Source organism: Paramormyrops kingsleyae, chromosome 6, assembly GCF_048594095.1.
Source record: "Paramormyrops kingsleyae isolate MSU_618 chromosome 6, PKINGS_0.4, whole genome shotgun sequence".
In the NCBI taxonomy this organism is placed as follows: domain Eukaryota; kingdom Metazoa; phylum Chordata; class Actinopteri; order Osteoglossiformes; family Mormyridae; genus Paramormyrops; species Paramormyrops kingsleyae.
Window position 1 is genome coordinate 20,803,921 of NC_132802.1, and position 21,663 is coordinate 20,825,583.

The 21,663-nt window shown below is 43.8% G+C and overlaps 1 protein-coding gene and 1 long non-coding RNA gene across 2 annotated transcripts in view; both read right to left on the reverse strand.

Moving 5' to 3' along the window:
* LOC111855148 (MICOS complex subunit mic25a) overlaps positions 1-21,663 on the reverse strand; it is a 76,148-nt gene that overhangs the window by 22,514 nt on the left and 31,971 nt on the right. Inside the window, exon 6 of the mRNA XM_023833863.2 lies at positions 15,803-15,873. Coding sequence (XP_023689631.2) covers positions 15,803-15,873 — 71 coding nt within the window. The remainder of the gene's footprint in view (positions 1-15,802; positions 15,874-21,663) is intronic.
* LOC140591637 (uncharacterized) lies at positions 16,297-19,990 on the reverse strand. The gene is made up of 3 exons (XR_011991901.1): positions 17,558-19,990; positions 16,507-16,552; positions 16,297-16,321 (listed from the first exon to the last, which is right to left on the reverse strand). It is a non-coding gene; the product is annotated as an uncharacterized lncRNA (long non-coding RNA).

Genomic DNA, 21,663 nt, shown 5'->3' on the forward strand with positions numbered 1-21,663 from the left:
TACCATTATGGGGGGGGGGGGGTTTAAAAAATAGCCAGCTTTCCTACTCATAATATATTATATGTGACAGTACATCCAGTACATCGTGCAGGAGGAACGGGGGGGCACTCCGAGTCTCCCCATTTATGGGATGCATGCGAGCCTCTCCTCCTAAGCTAGAGAGCCCCCCCCCCATCCTTCCCTTTAATTACCCTTTAGAGGAAACCAATAGTGGCCACGTTCATTCCTCTGCCAGATAAGAAACTCTCCTTTCGTTTAAAATAAAGAGTCTCCATTGGGCAGCAGAAGGCAGCTGATAGAGGAGGCAGTTTAATAAAGGAGTCTGAAGCAGAAAATTGGCTCGCCTCAGTCCGAGTGCAGTGCTTTCTGGAACCAAACGGAAGCTGAGGCCCTTAATAAAAATATTAGCGGGATTGCTTTAACTACTTTTCAGGAGGAGAAGCGGCCTGCACTGTGATTTCCATTGCACATCTGTGAGTATATCATGAAATGTGCGGGGATAAAGTGCTAATCGCCATGCAGTTCCCAATATTTTTTTAATCTCCCCAGATGAAGCCGACACAGCAAAGCAAAGTCAGACTTCTGTTGCTCAGCCGAGCTTGAAATAGGGGGGGGAAGCACTGAAATGCACAGATAAAACAAACAGAAATAAACTGCTGTTTCACATGAATGAAGCAGGTGACGAGCCAAAGAGCCCAAGCTTAGCATATATCACAGATACATCCTGAGATTAACTGCAAAGTAGCAATTTTCTTGCTCAGTTTAAACTGATAAGCAAAACTCTAACGGGGCTTTAAATCCCCACTGATGTCACTAACAGTATTACAGCAGGACGTACAAAAAGTCATCATTTCACATCACGGCGTAACACGTAATACTTGGAAACCGGAGATCAGGGACGAGAGACGGAAATCAGAAGGACTCGCCAGGGTGGGTCAGGAGGTTTATATTTACACAAAAGGAAACGGTCAGGTTTGTGACAGAAACGCCACCACAACTGCCAAGCCAGGATTGCTTGAGTTCTTGGACTTGAACTCAGGAGTTCAGGATAAGCCCAGAGACCCTGTGTAAGGCCACAACTAGCAGGGAGCTATTTCAAGCTCTATCAAAGGTGTGCGGTAACAGGTGGTTCAAATGAAAACCACCGGCTGAATCCAAATCTGGGAAGCCTGCCGATACCCACTAATGAAAGAGTGGGGCATGGCTATACGTGGTTAACCACCGAGCTTTATCGACAGAGAATTGGTCTGACATGTTTTCCCGAATCGAGACTTTGAATTAACTAGATTAGAGGCGCATCACGGAGACCCCGGCTACTTGCGGCCGCCTGGGCTTATCTCCAGTGGAGGCTCAAGGACTCGGCAACTCTGACAGCTTTTCAATTGACTAAGCAAAGGCTGAACTCCTTTCACTGCTTCTACATGCCAGACCTGCCAACCTGAAGGAATCGGCACTTATCCCTACAAAATAAGAAAAAAAAAAAAAAACACCTGACATCGGGTATAATTACTGCCCAAATTGGCCTGGATCCCTCAGCGGGGGATCAAAAGGGTTCATTTGTTCACATGCATTTTCAAAGCAGCACTTTTACCTTAAGAGTGTCCTTTCTAATCTCAGGTTTGTTCACCACGCTCTACCAAAGCACCTCCTGTATGGAACTGGGGTTCAGTGTCTCTGGGGGTCGGTACCAGCCTCCCCTGGTTGCTCCAAGCAGACTCGCATCACTCCACTGCAGAACACGCAATGTATGAAATGTAGACGGGCGTCGTCTATCTTCTGTAGCTCTCAGTAAAATGAACCCAGAAGAGGAGCACAAATGGTGAGCTGCGGTGCACCGGGGGCAACCCGTTTCACGGGACTTATGATCATGTCCAAATTCAGTCTCCTACCGTGGCAGTTAAGTGCCACCTACCAACTTGAGTGACAGTGGGAAAGGCACAGAAATATGAGCAGACACTTTTGTCCAACATGTCATGCAAGTGAGTATTTGAAAGCAGGGTTAGCCCGTCCCAGGGCAGCTGGGATCACAGGCCCCCAACAGTGAGGGGATCTGAACCAGCAATCTTCTGATCCCACACTATTAATCCACAGAGTCACCCCCGACCAGGTACGCAAAACCAGTAAGGGTGGATCTACAGACAAAGTGGGGAAATAATCCAGGAAAATAACCAGTCTACAAGAGGGGATTTGAATCAGCAACCTTCTGATCACCTGATCACACACACTGAGTCCTAATCCACAGAGCCACCCCCATCCAGGTACACAAAAGCAGTAAAGGTGGCTCTACAGACAAAGTGGGGGAATAATCCGGTAAAATAACCAGTTTGCGTGGTTCCCGTGCACGGCAGAGTTGGCGTGAAGCTGCGCTGTTTCAAAGGCATCTCGCCGCCAGTCAGCCCCCATTTCGTCATGCCGGCGCAGAGTTCAGACAGAGTCTGCCGAAGACGGAACAAAGGGCCGCTCCCCCCGCGGAAGCTGTCAGCGCTGCACGCTGTGATGCGCTAAATATCGGTTTTCCCGGCCCCAGATAGCTTCCGTCTCCCATAATGAACGGTTTCCTCTGGAAACGAACAAACCGGGGCCAGACTAATTGGCTGGTGCAGCCGGCTGCAGTTTGCCATTAGCCGAGATCCGCCCCCCCGGGCAGGACCGGTGCGGTGTAGGCAGACGGAGAGCCGCGGCACTGCCGCCCCCCTGGCACGCGCGTCTCTAATGCGCCGTTTAAAATGACAAAGACGGCGGCGCGGTCAGAAATAACGAACCGTTACGGTGGGGAGAAACGCAATAAATGTCTCTTGTCAGGAAATACATGCCAAATGTGTATTTTACTGGAAAAACAAAATTATTCAGACTCCGTGTGTTTGTACTGCACATGCAGAATAAGGTAAAAGCGAAAACAGCTCGCACTTATGAACCGAGGTGCTAACGGAGCTGCTGCGTTTCACTGAAACTTCGGATCGCTACTATAACAAACATCATTAAACATTAAAACTTTATGAAAACAATGTCACAAATGCTTGTGTGTTAAGTGCTTGTCTGTTCCTTTAAAAAATATATGGAGTCTGCGAAATATTGACTTGTACCTGAAACATGCATTTCAGTTACATGAATGCAGATTTTTCCTTCTTTTGTAATGTGTTAAACAAGACCTTAAAATGAGTAATTCCAGAAATAACGTCTGCTATTTTCTATGTACTGTAATGTATATGTAATATGTATGCTATAATGCAGGATTATTCAAATCACGGTCCTCGAGGTCCGAGCACTGCAGGTTTTCCAGCCTTCCTTTACCTGTCAGTCAAGTGTGAAGCCTCTGACCAATCAGAATCAGTAATTATTAAACTAACTACCTGGGAGAGCTGAAAACAAGGCCTGGATTTGGAATCGAGGTCCAGATTTGAAGAGCCCTGCTATAATGTCTTAAAAACTTGCAATGAATCCAAAAACAAGAATGTACAGTGATCATTCTTTTTCTACATTTCCAAGATAAGAACACAAAGATAAGGTTCACTGCTGAGTCTCACATTTCGTCCTGTTCTTGTTATAAATCATCTCTGACGTGATTTTCACACAAGGCCTTTTTCTGGAAATCTAAGAAACAGATCACTGGAGGCTCCTGCACTAGTCACACTTTATCTCCGCGCATCACCTGGAAGCGAGACCTCGACTATGAGATCTTGCCAGTTTCTTCTCTCCAGACTCTCTCTTCTCTCTCTTCTGAAATCTCCCCGAAAAAATGTGCAATTCATTGACATCTCACTTTTAAAATCACTTCTTATACCGTTTTTGATTCCAATAGTACTTTCACAAGAAAAATGATGTGGACAAAATCAGGTAATGATACCTATAAATATGTAAATCTCCTACGTTCCTCCAGAGAGATGAAAACGCTAGATTTTCTCTGGGCGTGGTCTCAACTGGAAACAGGATTGAAAGATGAGGTCTTTATGAATATAGTGAATAAGCTAGCTACTATGAAAGCTTTTACACAGAAACACATTTAATTAGCTCATACTAAAAATAGCATAATTTTTTTTCCCAGTGAACAACGTATTGTGAAACTTATTTAGCAAATATTTTCATTTGGTACCTATTAATGTAGCTTAACCAAGGAAATTAAAAAGTAGTGCATATAAATGTTGTAGAAATGTTTTTCTAAAATATACATCCATCTAGCTCATCTTTTTCATTCATTTTAAATGTACATGCAGGACATACACTACCCCATATTTGAGATATAAAACAAGGCATTAGGTTTCTACCCCCTACTGTCAAATGTGTAATATTGATGCTATTGGTACGTATTTACCTATGTTCTGGGATTGTAGCAAAATCTGCAAATTTTTCGGAACATATCTTTTCCATTTTATCTGATATGGCTCAAGTTCCTCTGGACAAAAATCAATGCTTGTATCTATTAAATGATAATATCCCTCTTATTTTACATTAAAACAACTGCTGCGAGAAAATGCTATCATATATAAATGGTTCATCTCAGTTCCTAAAATGGTGAGACAATGGTTACTGTTTCATTATGATATAGTCTCATTTGGGGAAAAAAAAACTACTGTTGATGAACAAAGCTAAACCAGCTACAATCTGTGCATGGAACAACACTGGATTGGCTCTTAAATATCTGCTCTTGGATTTAAAAGGTGGCCTCCATAATCCATTCCAGGTATTCTTAATTATAATATCCCCATGTAGTGTGGCCTATCATTCCGATCCTATACACGCAGTAGAGATATGCCATTATGTATGTTTGTGTGTATGTCTATCCTAATAAAGAGTTGATCACAAAAAATGTATATAAACACAAACACACTCATCCCCCCCCTACAAACACACATTGCATACATCCAAGTGTGGAAATGTGTAAACACTGTAACGGAAAGCAGGGCAGTTGACTGTGAAAGTGTGAAAGTCCATTTTGTCAGCATTAGTAAAGTTTTTCTTATAATTATACCAGGAATAATGAGCTCCTGATTCAGGCTTCATTATAATGATGAGAGCGGGTTTCCCTCCTGTTAATCATTTGGTGGAAATATTTAACTAGGTACTGGCTCTCCAAGTAAAAATAGCCAGGCGTGAAAACTCAGTGAAGCATCCATACTGAGACGGACCAGCTGCACATCAATGTAAGTTGTAACCCTCGAGCTGAAGGCTCGAACGATCGATCGCTCCAGCATAGTTGGAAGAAATTGAAAATAGCTGTGAATTTCATTCAGTGCTGCAGCTGAATGAACAAAAAAAATAAGTGAAAGCACAGCTAAAGCTTGTTTATTTTTCCGTAGCCTGTTCTATAGCCTGTGTGCTTCTTTGGAGAGGTGGCAGGAGAGTCTCTGTGGTCATCTGTTACCTACAGCTGGCCGCCCCCGGATGTGACACAGGCTATAAGGGACTGCTGGGCTACTGGCGCAACTATAATCATTTTGCCATTAGTGGCTCTCCTAGCTGTGCTGCCTTGCTGGGACAGGTGTGCTTTGCTTACACGTACACAGCACAGCAGTTTGCACTGGTGGGGTAGCAGGCAGCATGGGGTTAAGGACACTGACTTGACGGCTGCCCAGTTCAGGCTACCCAGGTCAGGCTACCCAGTTAAGTCCAGCCCCTCCCAAGAAGGCTCTTGCTCTTTTACCCTTGCTAACGTTCTCCAGTCCAATGCTCAGATTCAAAAATGAGACGAAAGGTAAGCTACTCTGGCAGAAAACTGGAGCCAGGCGAATACAACAATTACTGCCATTTTTCGCAGCATTTTGCATAGAATTATACATCTAGGCTACTTGAATTGTAAATTGTCAGACATTTTGTAGCTGTTTTCCAGGAGTTTACTTGCTCACACTGTAGCAAAATCTCAGGAAATCCTTTTCACGGTTTTGTTGATTCCTTGGAGAAAAAGGGGCTTTTTGTTATAATAAATGCTTTATATTAGACTCTGCATGTGGTGTGCTTATACGTTTTTTTCACAGTACAATTTGGGTGCAAAACAAAACAAGAGAAATGTGCCTTGCTTCATCAATAAGAAACTGTTAAAATACCACTCTGTGGTGGTGGACTTGATGTCAGGCTGATAATTATGTGCCGTTACCTCACCGAGACGACAGGTAAGAGGTGACAGCTGGAGGAAATGAATCTGAGGAGGCTCATGGTGTGTGAGGGACTGGAGGCACCAGCCTCAGCTGCAACCAGGGTGGCACAGGCAGTGGCGCTAAGCTCACTGCAGATGCTTGGGAGACTCAGAGCATCACGGCACTGGAGGATTGCAGTGGCACTAAACGCAAGTGACGTAATGTGCCCTCACACACAGCTGCTCAGGTGACACTTGCCTGAGAGGCAGGTGATGTCACCCTGTTATAATAGCAAGATTACTTGCCAGAGGGCAGATGGACAATTTCTCAAAGGACAGCCCAGTCTCGCTAGGAAGTGCGCAACTCGTAGGGTTGCTGCTTTCATTCTGAAGTATTACAGGAGACCCCCATCCCATTAAAATTTGCCATCTGGGAGAGTATAAAATGCATATGAAAATAGGGGACAGATTGAGTATGGATTAATACAGGACATAGCATTTTTTCCCAGTACGGAATAATTTCATAATATGTTGATTCTTTTACAAAACCCCCATTGCTAATTTGTTGCCTCCATTATGAGGCTGTTCTGCAGGTAACCTATCACAAGCCACATATATCACAGCACAAGCATACAGGGGCACCTGATCTTACAGCTCTACACTCCCTTTGACTGAATCACACGGTTCCCCTGATGTCTCGTCGCCACGGCAGCAGCGGCTCCTTTGTATAAACGCTCAGTACGGGACAGTGGTCTCGGCAGGACAAGGCAAAGCCCCAGGAACGTATTTCCTGAGCCCTTACATGCGTACCACCCACCTCCAAAAGCTTTTGCTTCTTTGTAACGTCAAGGAACAGTTGTGCAAAAGTCTGGCAAAAGATCCGGTGGATCCCGGTTAATATGGAGCGATTGCCTGACGCCCGTCTCTGGCCATATCCCTCCGCGTGCTACAGGATGAACGTGAGCTGCATTAAGCCCCCCCTAAACAACGGGAGAAGCGGGTGCTGGAAGCGGGGGCTGTTTCTGGACACTAATGAGCACTGGTGGTGCAACACAGACGCTCCCTGAGTCAGTCCAGCCCCAGACACGCGCGGTCTGACCAGCTGGAACCTGCTTTTATCTCATGTTGATATGGGACCGGCTTTCTTTCCACGCCGTTTGCTTTTACTCCAGTGCTGTTTGGCCTCTCTCATTAATTTGGCCCCCGCTCCCCCCCCCCCAAGCCAATCTGTCTTCCACCAGTGTGCTTTTGCCACCCAGTAACCATGTCTTGTGTCCTTGCAGGATCTGTGTTCTGAACAAACCACTTATGAGTCTCATGGTCACAATGTCAGTTGTCAGTAATGGTGATTCGCTATTTCAAAATATATGCAGTGGCAAATAATGTGTAATGGGTTTTTGCCATAGCTGATAATAAATATTTAAGTCACAACGGTCTTCAAGGCATGCAGTATATAGACATGCATGATCACCAATTCCGCACATCTAATCCTTACTCCCTCCCACATCCCAACCTCCACAATTGCTAGAAGAACTGGATGGATCCCCTGGAAATTCAAAAGCCCATAGATGTGTTTTTACCCAAATGCTTGGAGTCTGAAACTACATCTATTCATTTTTATTCATTTATTGTTTGTTCCACTTACATGCCAATTTGCACAATCTTTCTCCACCAATTAAAAGGGAACCTGTATTTATTTTTGTATGTCTTAATCCATATCTTAAAATATCATATCTATTATGTATATATTTCTGTTTTGCAGTATTTTCTGTGACATAACTGTAAGAACTGCAACAGATAAGTTACTTGTACATTCGGAACATTTTTCTTCTTTTTTTTTTGGTGGGCATGTTGTACTAAATCATGAGTACAATTTAACTTCACCTTCCCATGAAATACTAAATCAAGCAAACGAAATCCCTAAATTGTGCACGCAATTTACTTTTTTTTGCTCTCAATTTGTTATTTAGAGCTCACTGATTAATTTTCAATATAATTAATATAACGTTTTGGTTATTTGAATTCTTCCACCCACTGATCTTACAGCTTTACACTCTCAACAAAAATGTAACTCCCTTTGACTGAATCACACGGTTAAATAGATGGATGGATGGATGGATGGATGGATGGGTTTTACAGTAGTAAATTTACACAGTAAATTTGTTCACTCAAATCGGGCCAGGTGTAGATTAACATCACACCCAGGATGAAGCAGTTGCAGGTTAAGGGCCCTGCTCACCCGATATCCTACTAGGCATGCGTTCAGTGCCACCCACATGCGTATAAAAAAAAAACTTTGCCAAATAAAAACAGCGCAGAATAACAAAAATATTGTCACAAAAAACATAACAGGATTAAATTCCCCTACTACACATTTCGCCAAGTTTCCCCCAATAGATTTCGCCGACTGCTACAGTAAATTGCAATGGAAAAAAACATATAATATAAACTATTATAGATATTCAGAAAAGCTTCTTGCAACCCACAGTTTTAGGATCACTGACCTGTAGAATGTTCCTGGGAAGTCTGCAAAAATATCCAAAGAATATGTTTAAATGGCGGGTGGCCACAGCCTTCGTTTTAGGCTGTCCAGAGACTACAATGCTGTTTCTGATCTGTGATATGATAGGCTGATATGTGCTATCAAGCAATGTTCCTTATCAACAGTTTATTGAAGTTTCTCATTTTCTTGTCATTTAGATTTTAAACTAGAAAGAAGGCTTACAGAATGAAATAATTACATTCCCTAGAGAGCCGTCACTTGCTCCTCCCATCCAATCCTTACTCCTCCCATAGTACCGGATGGATCACCCGGAAATGTGAAAGTTAAAAATGTGTCCGGAATGCTGTGAGTCCCTGTGACATGCAAGTCTGAAAGTACACTTATTCATTTTCATGACAATTTGCAGAATCTTTCCCTTCCAATTAGATGGTTACTTGTGTCTCAAAATGTAATTAGTTCCAGTTCGTCACCCATACAATGCCTCTGAAAAGTTTGAAAAAGTTCCATCAGACGGTTTTTGAGTTATCATCCTACCAGCAAGGCATCTGCAGCAGCCCAGTCCCTAAACCGTATGTATAACCCCGACTTCGGGGAATACAATGATAGGTATATACATCACTTTTATTGCCAAGCTGTACTGACAAAAGTGGCATCCACCATCCAGTATTCTGCAATCCATAAAGCAGACAGTTTTGATTTACGACTTGACATAATTATTGTAAATAATTACAAAAAGAAAATGGCATTAAAATTATTGGGACCGCTTGGAAGTTAAAAGATATAATTACACTGTAGCGATATCTCAAACAGATAATTTACTTAAATTAGCATTACAGGTGTCTTCAATCTTATAATCAGTCACTGAGCCTATTTGGAGAAAAGTAGAGGGCATCATACTGAACATTATCAAGATAAGAAGCAGAGAGCTGTCTGAGGAGGAAAGGAAGAAGGTGATAGCCAAGCATGGTCAAGGTAAAGGCTACAAGACCATAGCTGCTCACCATGTCAAATATGAGTTAAATGCAGAGAGCACATTTCATTGTTGTGTACTGTGGTGTTTCAACAGTAACAATTAATCACTTTGTGTCACGGAGAAGTTCAAATTCGTGTAGACAAATGTTGCTAATATTATCAAGAATTTTAAGGTCTATTGAGCTGTAGGCAATAATTTGAATGAAGGACAAAGAACTGAGGAAAACTTCAAAAGATATTGTGACTGACCTCCAAGATAAAGGTACAATGGTTTCAAGTTGCACCACTTATCGCTGTATAAATAAATGTGGGCTCCACGACTCAAGAAGACCCAAGTTCTATAACACAGACACAAAAGCCTGACTAGAGTTTGCTAAAATGCATGTTGACAGGCCACCGTCCTTCTGGGAGAACGTCTTTTGGACAGATAAAACAAAACTAGAGCTTTTTCGAGAGTCACAGCAGCTCTATGTTCATAGAACATGGAGAAGGCTCAGTAATGTTATGGAGAAGGCTCAGTAATTTTATGGAGAAGGCTCGGTAATGTTATGGAGAAGGCTCGGTAATGTTATGGAGAAGGCTCGGTAATGTTATGGAGAAGGCTCGGTAATGTTATGAAGAAGGCTCAGTAATGTTATGGAGAAGGCTCAGTAATGTTATGGAGAAGGCTCGGTAATGTTATGGAGAAGGCTCAGTAATGTTATGGAGAAGGCTCAGTAATGTTATGGGGCTGCTGTGCTGCATCTGTCTCCGGGCAACTTGAATCTATGCAGGGCACGATGGAATCAGAAAATTATCAAGGCATTCTGGAGTGAATCCCACTGCCCACTGTTAGAAAGCTGCATGTTGGTCGCAGTGTGCTACAAAATACTAGGAGTCCCAATATTTTTTCATTTGTTTTATTATTTACAAATATATTTGATGTGATAAATCAAAAGTGAAGTATCTGCTCTATGGAATAAAGTATGGTGACGCCAATTACGGTTGTCTTTTCAAAACTTTTTTTTACATAGTGAAATGATCTGGGTTTCAAAACGCAAACATTAAAAGGCTTCTAAGTGACATGAAACCTTCAGTCTGTGACATGTATATACAAGCTGTGACATATATAAGGCTGGCGTTGCTCAAAAGAAGACATGCATAATTCCTCATGTTTCTCTCCAAACCCTCTTCCTGGGAGCAGTTAGGATGCTAACTTTCTGAGCCTTAATTAATATACCCAGACCAGCAAAGGCATCAAGATTCATGGGCAAATCAAAGACGCAGAGTTCATGTGGTTGGGGCAGTAGGCTGTACATGTCTGTGTGTGTGCATGAAGGGTGAGGGACTGCTAGATAAATGATCATTTTCATATACGCTTTGTGCGACTTCACAAAAATCTCCCCTGTCAGGGGCACCAACGTGGGGCTTCCAGCTTCCTCGCACTACCTCACCTCTTAATTGCTTTATTAAAATAATGACTTTAGCAGTAAATCACATCACCTGGTGATTCATGTGTCAATCAGTTGTTAATTAAAATACATTCTCTAAATCCTCAGAGGTCCAAGGTCTCCACAGTGCAGCAAATCATTATTATTATTGCTATTCATAAATTCATGTTCCATAACCATTATTATTTGCAACCCAGATAAGATAAAGTCGATGCAGGTGGAAATTGTTGGATGGATGCCTCACAGCAAGAAGGTCCTGGGTTCGGTCCCAGGTCCTTTCTGTGTGGAGTTCACGTGCTCTCCCCGTGTTTGCGTGGGTTTCTGCCGGGGGCTCCGGTTTCCTCCCACGGTCCAAAAGCGAGCAGGGCAGGTTGATTAGTGAGTCTAAATTGGCCCTGGGAGCGTATGTGTGCACCCTGTAGTGTGTTGGCTACTGCACGGGGTTGGTTCCTGCCTGTGCCCCTTGTTCCCGGGATAGGCTCCGGTCCCCCCCATGACCCCAGTTGAGATTAAGCGGTTAAGGTGATGGATGGATGGATTGATGGATGGATGGATGATTATTACTACTTGCAGTAGTAGCAGGAACAGCAGCTGTATTATTTCAAATGCAGCAATGCTTATTCACAGTAATTTAGCATGTTCACCACTCTATACCTTCCTTGGATTTTCCGACCGTATATTTTAACCGGAGTCATTCAGGTTAACTATCCTACTCAACAAGAGAACAGCGGGGTCCCTCTTAGCACACAGAAATGCCAGATGATAACAGGCCACTAATAGCACCAAGACGGAAAGGCTAAGTGAGAAGGTAGCACACAAAAACGCTGGAAATGTTCCCTGGTTCAGTGACGAGGTGGGAAGCAAGCAAGCATGTGGAGCAGCTCTACCTCAGGGGGTCAACCACCACCATTTGCCAAGTGGAAAAGGAACATGTATGAGCCCATAAACAGTCCTGGGCTCACAAAAAACTTAATACCTGTATGTACCTGTATCTAATACCCGTATGCACCTGTTTCAAATACTTGTATGTACACAGACATACAGCAGAGCAGCAAGAAATGAGCACTGGCCTGATACCAGTACCCCTTCAAGACCATTACGACTATGGCCAAAGACTAGGCTGCAGGCTCATTTTAGGGACCCTTGAGCTCCCTGGGTCCAGATAAAATAGGCCCAGATCACAGTTCAAAGCCCTCACCATTCCTCCGCCATATTTATATCTGCATATAGACGTTTGCCATACATTTAAACCTTTCATCTCCTCTTCCTGATAATTACTGTGAAAAGGCAAATGGAGTTAAAGCACATTAACACATCTAAATTAAAATGGCTGCTTCCATTTAGAGAACCCCTACCGGCACAGCTAACAACAACAACAAAGAGGCCCCTTCGGTTGTAATCAATTGCTGCTTATTTTTAACATGTGTGAAGTTGGGGAAGTATAGTCAACTCTTCCACATCATGAGGGTTAGGGGCGCAGACCCCCTACGATCTGGAAAAACCACACGAAATGTTTTGGTTCCCTTGCCTAGCTGAGCGGAAAACACAAGATACAAAGATCACTGCAAGATAACATGAGAAGCTGCCGTTAGCATGCTTGGCGTCCTCCAAACCAGCACTGTACACAGATTTACTCATTTATGAGTTACTAAACTTTTTATGTGTCATCTGTTGCTCTTCGTGTGTCATCTGCGGCTTTTGCAAAACTTAAAAATTCCCAATTAATATTTTATGCTGACCCCCGCAATATATCAAAACCGTGAACCGCAGTACAGAAGAGTCGACTGTAAAATCAAACTATCTGTGCCCTTTGCCAGCCTCCTGACTGATCACGCTGGGCAGCTGATGGCCACCCACATTTGTTTCAGCCATGGTTCAGATGATGGTGCCACGAGGATCAGAGGAACCGCTTATTCGGAAAATATCATCACAGATGGATAAAATAAACAGAAAAACGCAGCTCGGAGATGCAGAGAATCCAAAACAAACCAGATGACAGAAACAGAACGTGGAAAAAAGATTCTGGTCTGCAATTACTGTGTTTCTAACAATTATTAAGCATCACAAGCACTGGTGACCTACCCAGCTGCTACCCCATCCTCTTCCGCCTTTAAGTACAGTTTCATAAACTCATCCCTCAAGCCGTGGAGCTGCTTTAAAAAGAAAAAGATGTGGTGGATGAGCAACGTCTATGTGGGTGTCTCTCCAGCTGCCAGGGGGCAGGTCACCTTATTAGGTCTCTTCAGCTGTACGGACGCGTGCCAAACTGGAGCCAGAGACACCTGAAATGAGCGAAGACTGTCAACTACGATAAAAGGCAGGGGTGTAAATGTAACAAAAAAAAAAGACCCCCGTCTGCATACTGCTACAGGTTGCTCCTGACTTCACCCATAAGGGACAATGTGGTTGGGGGACGAGGGAAATGTCAAAGGATGGGAAGCAAGAGGGAGCACAAAGACACATGCATGCCTACAGAGAAAGAGCCCTACCCAACGCGTCTGTAACGCACCGCACACATTAAGCCAGTGTTTAAATAGATCACACCTATAAGTCAGCTTTTGTTGTGTTGACCCCTGATCACTCTCAGCCACTTTCATCAAGAAGAAAAACTGTGGAGTAGGAAGAAGCGAAGGCAAATCTGACAGCAAATGAAATGGTTTGAAAAAAAAGCTCATCAAGAGATCTTTTCATTTCTGGCATTCATAGGGAATCTGTCACTAACACTGAATTACAAGTTTAAACCGTAATGTCAACGATGAGCAATTTCCCCTTCGCCAAAGAGAAAGTCTTCAGTGAAAAGAGGGGTTTAGAATAAACCTATTATTAAACACTGATTAATTAAACACTTGCTAATTAAACACCTATTAAATTACAGCACAGTGTATGAGAGTTCTACATTTAACAGGCCTGAAAAATAAATGAAGAATAAGATTGCTATCTGTGCAGGTTATTATCTCATGCATAAATGCACCATTGAGGCAAATTTAATTTGCATGGATCCAAAGTTGGAGAGGAGTGATTGTACAGGTTGTGGGGGGGGGAAGCTGTCATACTTAAATAGAAAGTTGGGATCACAGAGAATCTGTGACATAGGAGTTGTGTTCCAAATGGAAAACAATGGCATATTCAGAGACTTTAGAAGGGAACATGTCTAAATCAGCCATTCCGGGCAGCCTTCCTGTGGGTCTGTGCTCTAAGCCGTGTCTATAGAAGAGACCTTGGTTTAAGGAGCGAGGTCATCATGAAACTTTACTGAGCAAAAATTTGGACTGAAATACAAAAAGTGACCGTTCAGTAAAATGCATATAAACATATTAACTGCCCATTTTAACCAGGTTGTTCCAGTAAACAGAAGTAACAACATAGCTACATATCTACTGCATTTACCAGCTTCATCAGGGCATATTTGCTGATGCTGGCTAACTTAGTATCACCTTCCATTTTCTGAAAACACAGGAAATCAAATGTTAGCTACAGCTTTATTATCACTGCAGTTTATACCACTTATTTTAGCTGTAATGCACTTACTGACTGCTGTGTTCTTATTCTACATTATTATATAGTACAGTACAGCACTGTATTCTCTCTCAAATTATAGGGATTGTGACGTTTTAGCCCTATTCTCAAGAGATGACAAAGCAATGAAAAAAGTATCATGTGACAACGAATGCGATCAGTGAGAATACTACAGGCAGACTGGACGAGAGTTCTGCAGGGAAATGCGGGTATGGGGCAACTGTAACCGCGGTTACTACAACTGTAGATATGGGGGTCCCACTCTATTTTATAGAAGATGGTTTCTACCTTTGGGCATTAGACATCACAAAGAGACATCCCAACTCTCCCGGAAATTCTGGAAGCCTCTGGCAAATGGACAGCAGCTCCCTGACGCCCATGAATGATGAGCACTGTCCCGGAAATCTGTCATTCCGCTATTTAGAAGTAGGAAAATTTGCCGGCAAGAAGTTTTTATCGCCAGCCTCCCTTCTCCCGGTATGCAAATCTCCACCTCCCTGAAATCAATATGCCTATGCTGGGATGTCTGACCACTACCCATTCATTCATTCACTGTACAACCCACTATGCAATGCTACTCGTTTTTATTTAGTTATTACAGAATCCCATGTGATACCTTCACTGAAACTCTTTCCACTGTTATTGTGTATTGTTATTATTTATTGTTACTCTTCATTACTGTCTGAATGTCTTTCATTTCAGGGATAATAAAGTGTCCGTCAAATATATAATATTTGCCACTACCTGAAGAATGTGGGGTTCCCCCAGTCTGTAAAAACACGTGACTTGGAGTCCGTAATTTGTTAGTGTGTCACCATCGTCATGATTACAAGGCAAAACATTTCGATTTATTTTACCATTTGTGCGTGTGTGTGTGTGTGTGTGTGTGTGTGTGTGTGTGTGTGTGAGGGGAGGGGGGGGGGGGCAGAGTGTAAGACTTTCCGAGTCACAAAGTCAGTATATCCCTCATTTAGGGAGCTTAATCGACACAGTAACGCATAATTAACCAGTGGAAGTTTTAAGTATATTAAGTGCCTACTCTTTAATAAAAGAACACTATTTAGTAAATTCCGGGAATATCTCAAGGTCCCCAATGTGTCACCCACTGTGTACTGTACTAAGCTGTGCATTGTTTCACTTCATATAAAATTAAACTATGTAAGCGGCTTTAGATTATTACCTAAAGCTGTCTTTTTGTAATGTGATGCAATGGCAAGACAAGTGCGGCAATAGATAGGTGGGGGTAAATCAGGCTTCCCCTCGACTGCTCTGGACTAACAGCAAATCCAGGTGGATTAGCACAACAGGACTTACCTCATGCGAGTCTCTGCTCTGGCTGCAGCTTCCTGGAACTTCTGGTTGGTCGACTTGTAGTGATCCAGGCTCTGAAAGACAGACAAGGAGACGGCTTTCACCAGCCCTGAACATTGTTTTTAAACACACACAGGACCAAAGCTTCAAAGACCCAGGGAGTAAGCTTCAGGAATAAAATGCTGCTCCACATGTTCAACGTTGACTTCAGCATGATCCCAAATAATCTTATTTTTTTTCAGGAAATAGTGGATAAAATAATATGAAATGCCTCGACAACTCACTGAGTATCATGAAAAGACTTTAATCTTAGGTACCCTTAAGAAGCTACCTTGATCTTAAATGTTACATCTTGCAGTCCAAAAATACGCAGCTTAGATAAATTGGTCATGCCGAAGCGGGCACAGTGCGTGACTGTGTGTTTCAGCATGTGCCCTATGATAGACTGGCAGCCTGCTGCAGGCATTGTCCCCTTTGCTACCTGGGATAGAGTTTGAGGCTCCCTGCAACACAGCATCGGATCTGTGATCGCAGAAAATGGATGGATGGATGTTCGCTTATGTTTCCAACCATAAGCAGAAGGTGGCAATTCAGCTGTCATAGCAGGATCTGACTATGAAATGTTCAGTAAAACCGTCCTGTGCTCTATGACTCTGGACACAAACAATTACAATGCAAGAAACTTCAGTAATGTTCCTTTTATTTACCTCTAGGCATCCTATTCAGATGAACAGCTCAAATGTGACAACTGTGCTGTACAGGCGGAAGGACAGTTTTCAAATTCATAAGGTTCTTCACAGCAGCAGATAGTTTGCAAGTGAAAAACAGCACAGCACAGGCTCCAAGTGAAACACAGTTAAAACAGTTTTGAGGCGGAGATGGATGGCATCGGTTTATGATGATGAGTTTATGCGACGGCAGATGGAAGTGACTTTGCTCCAAAACCATTCTTGCCAATCACTCTGTGTTGCCCTCTAGATAAGAACTCCAGGTTGAGATGTTAGGGGATCTGGGCTCAGAACAATTTTCAAGAGCTCAGGCCCCGGAGGCTCGAGCGGCCGTGGATTTTCGTTTCCACTAGCATGGCTTTATCCGCTTACCACAGAAGCCTGATTAGCAGTGCCCAGCCAGGCCATTTAAAGCAAAGCAACACCGCGTCGACTGGTTATATTTAACATCCATTGATTACTCTTATATGTATTGATTTAGACTTCTAACCACAAAATGAATTCAACAATCTACAAATGTATCACAAACACAGGAAAAACATGTATTATGCATATCTGCCCACAGAAAGCTTGAACAAAATTTACCAAAAAAATTGGAGATGTGTAAAGGTCTGCAGTGGAGCTCCCTTAACGCTTACATACTCACATAGCTACCAAATACCTCATGATGCAAAAGTACGACGCAAAACCACAAAAACTATACTTGTAGATTAAAATCTCGCTACTGCCGAGAGTCCCAGTGCCTTTTAAAAATCAGAGGCTCTTCATCACCTCCTTAGCAGGGGGCCCCAGAGCAGCAGCAGGCAGTAGCTGAGTGACGTTATCCTCGGCTCTGCCATCCTGGAGCCTGTCACACCAGGAAGAGCAGCTGCATGTAACAGCGATTCCCGGGAGCCAGTGTTTGCCTAATAACTTTCCATGCGATGGGATTGCCGGATAAGTAGCGTGGCTAGGCGGCTGAGCGGAAGGAGGACAGCTAAAAGCCGACGGCGCCTCAGGCAGCCGCCGTCGTAACCGTGCTTGACGTTACCTGAGCTCGAGCCGCTTGAGGATGCCGGGAATCAGGCAAACCTGCTTCTGTTGGGGTTGCCACCAATCACCACCTTCAAAGCCCCTTGACAGAAATGTATCAGCACCTTAACCTTGAAAATAGAGGAGAGATGTGTGGCCAGCAGTGCCATTCCCGCCTGAGTGCTCTCCAAAGAGGTCACGAAAATAGCTTTTTAAATGTTAATGCTTCTGATGATTAAGTGTACAGGTACTAATAAATTATACCTGACACTTCAAATTTCTGGCACCATAACTACATATTCTTCTTCTGTAATCCACACACTGTAATCCACACACTGTAATCCACACACTGTAATCCACACACTGTAATCCACACACTGTAATCCACAAAGCCACATTTGTATATTCTTAATGTTAGGTATCAGGCCTCAATGATTTCTAACCTAAACCTTATATATAAGCAGAACAGGCTCTGGGAGGTGACACGCCCATTGAGCTGGTTATTTAATACTTTTCCTCTCCCAGGGCTCAAGTGTTATTATGCAACAGTTAGATCTGACCAAGAAATCTGACTGGACAAGAGGCGTTCTATGAGTGGTTATCGGAGTATAACTGCACTCGGACATTTCACATCAGCTGTATCACTTCGCTTTACAGGTGTACCTAAAAACCATGACATAAGCCTCATTTCCACCGACACGGAGCTGGTGCTGGCTTCATTCTCGCTTGGTGCCTTTTGAGAACCTGCCTGCGTTTCCACCTGTTTCAAAAAAGATCATCGGCAGAAGTGAAAGTAACGGTTCATATGTATTCTGTTTTTGTTGATTTTTTTTTATGTTTTGGATTTTCGGGGAAAAAATGTGCTCAGAGTATGACTCGTTGCAGTCTGTCTCTATTCCCTGTATGCACTTTCGTCTCCGTAAAGGCTCCCTTGTCCATATGTGACTTTATTCTTCGTTCTCATTCGTCGCTTTACTGCTGTCCTTTTAAGGATCACGCAATAAAAGTGTCTGCTAACAAGTGAACTGAACGTGGCCTCGTGCCACGACCAAATCACAGCCGTGTTATACTGGAGTACAGCTGTATTCCTTCTCGTATGCTATTGGCCGAAATGTCAGCAGGGTGCGGTGAAGCGTCTAGTGCAGCCTGCTGTGTGAGCTGTTGCATGTAGGGATGCCTGCAACACCCCTCCTTAAGCTGCTGCCGCTGACCACCCCAGTTTGGGGTACAAGGAAGCAACTTGTAAGTCTTCCATGGTCAGTACACAGCCTCCCCCTCACCAAGACTCTCACTATGCCTCCACATGGCAGCCCATGGTAACTGGGGTCTCGCGACTCCAGGCTGAATTAGTGGGAGATCTCGGAGCTGCAGTGGTCCCCAGAGGTGTTTCCACCAACCACTGCCCCACTGCCACGTGGGTAAACCCTGAAAGGTATGCTGGCTAGGGGAGCAAACCCCGAACACAAACCTGCAGTTGGGGACAGGCAATAGGCAGTGTCCAGTAGACTGGATTAGCAGCAGGCCCTTGCAGCCCATGCCACAGTGAAGGTCGTCGTGAGCTTCTCATGCCACTGGAAGTTACTCTGGCAGGGCGAAGATGGTGGAAGTGAGGACTGCGCACCCACACTCTCACCTAAATCCTTTCCTTTGCGCAAGCCCCTTGCTCCCCCACCCCTCATTAATGGGAGCCCTCTCAACCTTGCCCACCAGTTTACCTACCTTGGTTCTACACTTACATCATACTGTTCTCTTGACATGGAAATAAATCACCGCGTCAACAATGCCGCATCAGCATTCAGGCGACTTCGGAAAAGGGTGTTTGATAACAAAGATCAGTCCCAAAATCGCAGTCTATAATGCAGTATGTGTTTCCACCCTGCTCTATGGGGCAGAAACATGGACCCCATACAGGCGTGACATAAACAGCTTGGAGATGTTTCACATTAGGTGCCTGCAAAAAATCCTCAATCTGTCCTGGAAAGACCGAACCCCCCATACAGATGTTCTGTCATTAACTAACACCGTTTGCATGGAAGCTGCTTTGGCAAAAAGGCATCTGCGCTGAGTTGGGCATACTATCCGCATGCCTGGCCATCGTCTTCCCCACCAAACTCTCTATGGGCAATTGTCCAACTCTAAACGGGCTGCTGGTGGGCAGAAAAGGCGTTATAAAGATTATACCAAGGAACTCCTGAAGCGCTGCAACATCAGCCCAAGTCAACTTGAGCCCCTTGCACTCATCAGACCAACTTGGCATGACGTCTGCATCAAGGCAACTGAACAAATCAGCAACAAAAACAAAAAGAAGGGCCGAGAGATGTGCCAACGACACCAGCGGGCAGCCGGAATCGCTCGAACATCAGGACACATTTGCCCCATCTGCAAGCGAGTGTGTGGCTCCTGCATTGGCCTTCACAGCCATATGAAGTGGCAACAACGTCAACGGCGTTGACTCCCCCCCTTTTCCCCCGGGAGCAAGCGTTGTCATCGGACACGATGGACAGCTAAGAGATGCTATTGCTTAATTATATATAACCAACATCTTGATTACTGTTTAAATGCTTAACTGGCTCATTTTATCTAAATTTGTCATCCTGTTGTGTCAGATATGGACTGTCAGCAAAGCCACGTGATGAGAGGGACTTGACCGTGAACAATGGGTTCTGTAGGGAAAGGTTTCTTTTTAAAAGCAAAGCATCAATCAGAGGGTAAAAGGGAACCAAAACAAGTTTAACTGGTTAAGAGTAGTTGGGCGAGTGTTAATAATTTGCCAGTGAGAAGGGCCAAACAAACACAAATAAACGATAGTTAGTTCCGATAACTCCCTGTTCTGTGATGGAGGTGGACCCTGCCAACTCCCCCCCCCTTTCACAAAATTACACTTTGGCCAGTTTTTTGGCTGAATATAAAACACTTGCAAAAACACATATTTGGTGCTTGGCTCATACAACACCTGAGTGAAATGTAAAGCCCCCCCCCAAAGGAGCCACAATGACAGTGGAGGAACTTTAGTGAGTCAACTGGAAGGAAGAGACCGTTTCTCATGGTGACAAAAAGCACGATCAAAACGAAACGGATAACCACCACTATCACAAACTGTCACTGCGGCACCACCTACCATGGCGAAAACGAGACAGAAGTGACAAATTTAAAAATAAATAAAAGAAAAAAGTAAAACCGGATTTTGTTTGAGGTATTAAGTAAACAGTCAGCCGTAATCCCCAACACACGGGAGACAGCCCATCATCCTGTTGCTTCACACATTTGTGTGCTGGCAATGACTCAACATGGCAGACGACCATCTGACGTAGCCACATGAACAGTGACTGCCTTACAGAGATGCTACATGAATAGCATATCATTGCATGTTCTAACTTTAGACAGGGACGCCTTTCCTTCTCGAGTGGAAATCAAATGAATTTACACCAAAAATACCTTCAGGAAAAAATACACATCATCTAAGGGGATCGTGACTTCTGGTTACTTTATAAAGGGAAGGTATCACATAACTGCTAATTATTTTTAAATATTACAGCTGCATGTAAGTGGAAAAGTGTATGACTGAAATCCGACTGAATTGTAGACTAACTGAATGGATTAAGAATGCAGACATCTCTCCACCCAATCGGTTAGTGCGGGGCTCCCCTGGGTATGCAGGGGTTCCTTGCCTTTCCTCTGCAGACAAAGTATCAATGGGGCAAAAATAATTTACTGCACTGGCAGCGATTTCCAAAGGGCAGAAGTGTGAAGAGGACGTGAGCTGGATGGCTGGTTTCCCTGATCTCAGCTCTCTTCTGGCAGCAGGAGAGAAGATAGCTGAAATGCAGGTGTGGAAGATCTGTGCCATTTCTCTTTGAAGTTGACAGATTTTTCAGTAATCTGAGGTCCACGTTGGTTAGGTTACCCAACCACACCGTGATGCTTGAGGAGTCTCTCAATGGTATAGTGGTAGAAGTTCACCTGGATTTTGGTTCCTAACCCAAAGCTCTTTAGCCTCCTCAGCATGAACAGCTTCTGCTGAGCCTTCTGGATGAAGCAGCTGGTGTTTAGAGACCATGACAGGGAGTCGGTGATCTGGACGTGCATGAACCTGATGCTGCTGTCTCAACGGGAGACTCATTGATG